The 4917-nt window shown below is 44.2% G+C and overlaps 1 protein-coding gene across 1 annotated transcript; it reads right to left on the bottom strand.

Annotated features, from left to right (window-relative positions):
• Positions 1-446: 446 nt before the first annotated feature.
• Positions 447-1649, bottom strand: LOC122621875. Its single transcript, XM_043799884.1, has 3 exons — positions 1259-1649; positions 921-1043; positions 447-859 (listed from the first exon to the last, which is right to left on the bottom strand). The coding sequence occupies exons 1-3, from the start codon at positions 1647-1649 to the stop codon at positions 447-449; spliced, it is 927 nt and encodes a 308-aa protein (XP_043655819.1).
• Positions 1650-4917: the final 3268 nt, after the last annotated feature.

The raw sequence follows: 4917 nt of genomic DNA, 5'->3' as shown, positions 1-4917 counted from the left end.
TGCAGGAACCAAAAAATCTAAACAAAACCGCCAATAAATGTTGAAATGGTAAATAAAAATATTATTTGTTGGTGTATATCTAACATAAAGTTATCTAAAGAAGTATTTATATTATTACTGCGCGTTTTTCTTTCTTAAGTCGCACGACTGTGTTGTGTGAATGAAACAAAAAATATTTGATTTCAAAATGTGAACAGAATAAATTGGGTACTATTTAATGTGTTATCTCTTTAATGTTTCTCTAAGCGGAACCTCTGTTAATATTAAACATATTAAAAAATTTTTTATTAAAACTCCATCGTGTAGGGTTGCACATTAAAAAAAATAAATACCTTTATTAGGATACAAATAAATTACCTAAGCTAATGGCGCGATGACGGCGACGAGTAACAATTTACTAGGTTTCGATATAGTTGGCACAAATCCGTTTGGTTCCTCGGATTCCCTTACTGTATCCGCTTGCTGATCGTGTCCAGATAGTTGTGCGCGTTATAGGCCTTACTCGTGGCCCAGTCCTTGCTGTAGCTATTGCCGCCGATCTCGTGAGGAGCCCCCGATCCAGAGCTGTACGGGGAGTACGAGTTGGAGTAGCTGCCGCTGCCCACGAACTGGGAGTAGTCCGAGGGATCCGACTCGTAGACATGCGAGTGCGTCTGCACCAGGTGCGGGTGGATCTTGCACATGGTCTTGTATTTAAGGTAGTGGATCAGCCAGCCCACGCCGCCCACCAGCAGCACGTTCATGCCCAGCACGCCCATCAGCATGCTCACCAAAGTCATCTTCAGGTGGGCGATCTTCATCAGGATGACGAGGGGCAGGATAATGAGCCACTTCTTCTTCTTGCGCTTCAATCGGGCTTCTAAGGGTGGTTCATCTGCATTATACTTGAATTATAACTGGTAGCTTCTGCTAACACCCACCTGATTCCTCCATGACTCTCGCTCCACCCTCGCTGTTCAGTCTCAGTTGCAGTCCATGGTTTCTTCCAAAGGTCTCCACTGCCCTCTTCAGGAACTTGAGAATCATCGTCAGTTCGCTGTCACCTGCAAAACAAACAAAGGAGCCAAGTCAATTACGGACTCGAGAAATGCAAATCCAGCGGCCATAATTCTTCAAATTAATTTACAACCATCCATTTGCTGTGGATACTGAGCAGGCACAGGTGATCAATTATAGTCCCAGACCCCCCGCCCGCTCCAAACTCGGAGATTCGAGCTGGAGATTTGCCCGAAAACAACTTTCGATTGCGCGGACCCACCTTCCAAGCTCTTGGCGTCGTTAAACACGACCACCTCGTCGGCTGGCTCGCCCAACTGGACTAATCTCAGCCAGCGGCCTCTGTCCCCGGCCAGATTGCGCCCGTACTCGCTAGGGAAGAAGCCCATGCTGTTGGTGGCCAGTTTCCAAATAAGTTTGCTGGCTTTGTACTTGATGCAGGACACCAGACTGCGGGTCTCAAAGCACTGCTTCTGGTTGCGCGCGATGAAGGGATCGGCTTGGACAACCTGCGATCCTGCCGATCTGGCCATGGTCCCAACCAGGGATACCGGAACCGCTCCACTCTGGCTGGTTTCCCCTTCATCCATCGCCTGGCAGTAGTGGAGCAGCACTAGCAATAGCAGTGCCAGCACAACGCGACTCAGCAGCATGTTTGTGGTCGGATCTGGGATTCGGACTCTGAATCGATATAACGCAGGATGACTACGAGATCACTGGGACACCACCGCACGGCTGAATGGACGACTCGCAAATGGCAACCGAGAGGTGCTTGCTACTCCTTTTATCGCGCAGCCGCAACCACAGGCCAACTCTACTGGTTTTTGCAGCCAGTGCTCATGTAGCTGGAGCATGGAGTATGAGCTTGGGGCATGCACCGGAATCGCAATTCCTGCCGCCAATGCCAATGCCAATGCCATTGCCACTGCCACTGCCACTGAAAGTTTCTGGGTCAGCGCTCTGCGATTTGCGATCTGCTAGCTGGTAGCTGCGATCTGCGATCGGTGATCAGCGTTCGATCGACAACAAATTGAAACGCATTGTCGCGGGATTATGAAGCCAGGCAACCACCAATTGACCGCCTTCCCGCTGCGTGCGAGTGTGAGTGTAAGTCCCAATGAAAGCCGGCCATCGAAAGTGAATCGCGTTCCGTGCCCCGATACAATTACGATGGCCTGGCGCCACTGGCAGTGGCAGTTGCAGTTGCAGTTGCCGTTCGGTCCAACGATGCCAATCAGAATAAGTGCAAATGTGCATTTATGCGGGTTTAAGCTGGCCATGCACCGGGTGGCTATTGCATCGTGCAATTTGCATACTTCAGCTTACTCCAGTGCTCGCAGCCTGGGAATAAATGACTACTTGGAGCTGGGGATGGGGATGTAGATGGTGCTGTGACCGTCTTAATTACCAAGCCGCAGTCGCGAGATGCGAAAGTTGTTGTTGTCGGAGATGGAGATGCATTGCCCCTGTTGCATTATTGACTAGTGAAAGTAACAATTGGCGCAGCTTGCCGACTCTTTTTGCGTCGAATTCTCGAGCGGCGCTGACTGACACCACTCGCAGTAAGATTGATTGGATGATGGCTACATGCTGCTGGCTGGCTGCTGGCCCCGCCACCATATGGGGTCGCATTTAATGAGGATGAGGTAATCGAATGAGTGGCCCCCGGCTGGAATCAATCGGCTAGAATCCATCGGCCCACACAGCTGCAAGGAAAGATTTAAGTTGCCGAACGCCCATTCCAGGATCGAAAATATTCGGCCGGCAAGCGGCTAACAATAATTGCCAAAAGCCCACCCCACTGCCTGCTCCATTTGATGCCTACATATTAAATCACAAGGAGCACGCAAACGTGCGGGTATTCCGATTTCGGATTTACACCACAATCCACGGCCCGAAACGACTTTTACGAGAAATTAACAAAGGCGGTGAGAGGCCGAAACGGAGACCAAATTGCCCAGGCAATTAAGAAAATCCGATGTGCCAAGATTTTTGGACCATTTGCCTGCCCGAGCAGGCGGCCGGATGGGCCGATAATTGTTGGTGCCACTGGCCATGCTAAGCCATGCTAAGTTGGCCATCAGACAGACCTGGGTCGTAAAGACGTGGTTATGGCCTTGACCAGTTTGATAGTGAAATTTCTGCTCAGCTGCCTATGCCTTATTGGCTTGGTGCTAAGCCGTTTTAGTAAATATATCCCGTTTAACTGACCTTTATTGGGATAACTAATATGAAGATACAAAATTACATGACTTTAAACTTAGATAGCAAGTCCATTTTAATGCCACTATTTAATGTAGAGGTCCTTCCAATTAAATGCGGATATCTATAGCGTGAGCGAAATGAAAGTTTCATATTATGTTACAGGACGAGTATACTCTGGCTGGTTGACCCCACGAACAAATTAAATTGACTGTGCCTGGATGAAATCTAAAAACTTAACTCATATTTTGGAGCCCCTTGCAAGTAGAGAAAATCAGATTTATAATTTTGTACAGAGCGCTGTTTAAATCCGATATATTTCCTTTATAATTCGTTTTTTTTTTGACACAAATTTGTTTGACTACTTATGTCGCCAATCATTTTTTTTGGCTAGATTTTAAAAAATCACAACAAACTTATACATCCACGTGAAAATTAAACGATCAAAAAAGTTGTATATCCTTTTAGAAATTGTATTGATATCAGTCAGAAGCTTGCAACGCAGTGAAAGAGATATTTGCAACCATACAAAATATACATAAATATGTACTCTCAAATACTCGACAGCAATAGTCGAGTTGATATAGCCACATCCGTACTTCCGGTTCTACCCAAACTAGTGCCGCAGTTTTAAAGCTTGTTGCATACAACATTCCCAAAAGTGTCCTTTCTGTTGCAGATAGTGTATAAGTCGCAACTGGCTGGATCAGACTTTATTATATAGGAAAAAATTGAAGAAAATGTACCCTCTTTATTTTTGAATTCGGTATACACCAGTTATTCGACAACAAATAATATAACTGTATAATATAACTGCCAAAGAAACGGCGGGAAATTACTAACTTTTTTATATTTTTCCTTTTTGGTATACATTTTATAATGTTGACTTGCTAATATTTATTAGTTGTTAAGTAAATTAATCAGTTTTCATTAAACAGGTGACCTAGTGAAATGAAAATTAAACTGGGTTTTTATTAATGTCCGAAAATTAAGGAGGACTTACAAATATTTACACATGTATACACGTGTGTATATTAGTAACGTAAGTGAAATCTAAATCTGTGATGTAAAATCGAAGCGAATTCGACTGTATGCACATGTACACTACACATGTATGTTTACTCAGTAGCGCCATCTACGTGCACCTTCGGATACAAGCACTTAAATACCAGAGCCACTCGACAAGTGTTTCTGTCTGCTTCCGCAAGATGGCGATAGGCACATAATGTAGAATGCGGGTATAAACGAAGCGTGTAAAGGTCGCCACAGTCATAATGTATTTAAGGTATGCCAGGTGCTAGTCTCGGATTAATGGTAAAGGAACTGTGATACAGTTTGTACAGACTATCGATCGTAATATTCATAAAAACAAAAATACTTTTAAACACCAGTTCACTTCCAAATTTAAAGACCATGCAAAACTTGTAAGTCTCACAAAATTTATAGATAGCCCATGCAAAACGTTTTAATAAAATAAATTAAAATAAAATAAAGATAAAAGACAATGAGCACTAACCGCTCTTTTCCGTGTAAGTCGGTCAGACTGCGACACCCGGTAGACTGCTGGTTATACAGATATCAAGATGGAACTTTCCAAGCATTCTTTTACCTTCCAATTAACATTTTAAAAAGCCACCACAAAAAGGATCTGATTAAAAGCGTGTATCAATTCTGACTTACAGAAACTAGCTTCCGTTTTTAAAAAGTATATACAATTGT

The sequence above is a fragment of the Drosophila teissieri genome, chromosome 3R, assembly GCF_016746235.2.
Source record: "Drosophila teissieri strain GT53w chromosome 3R, Prin_Dtei_1.1, whole genome shotgun sequence".
In the NCBI taxonomy this organism is placed as follows: domain Eukaryota; kingdom Metazoa; phylum Arthropoda; class Insecta; order Diptera; family Drosophilidae; genus Drosophila; species Drosophila teissieri.
Note: the sequence above shows the minus strand (reverse complement) of the source record. Positions and strands in the feature narration are given on the sequence as shown.

Excerpts from the sequence above, each read along its gene's own strand:
- LOC122621875 (XM_043799884.1), bottom strand. The coding sequence starts at position 1,649 with ATGCTGCTGAGTCGCGTTGTGCTGGCACTGCTATTGCTAGTGCTGCTC. Across the intron at positions 1,044-1,258 it reads CGACGCCAAGAGCTTGGAAG|GTGACAGCGAACTGACGATG; the intron begins GTGGGTCCGCGC and ends TTTGTTTTGCAG. Across the intron at positions 860-920 it reads GAGAGTCATGGAGGAATCAG|AAGCCCGATTGAAGCGCAAG; the intron begins GTGGGTGTTAGC and ends AACCACCCTTAG.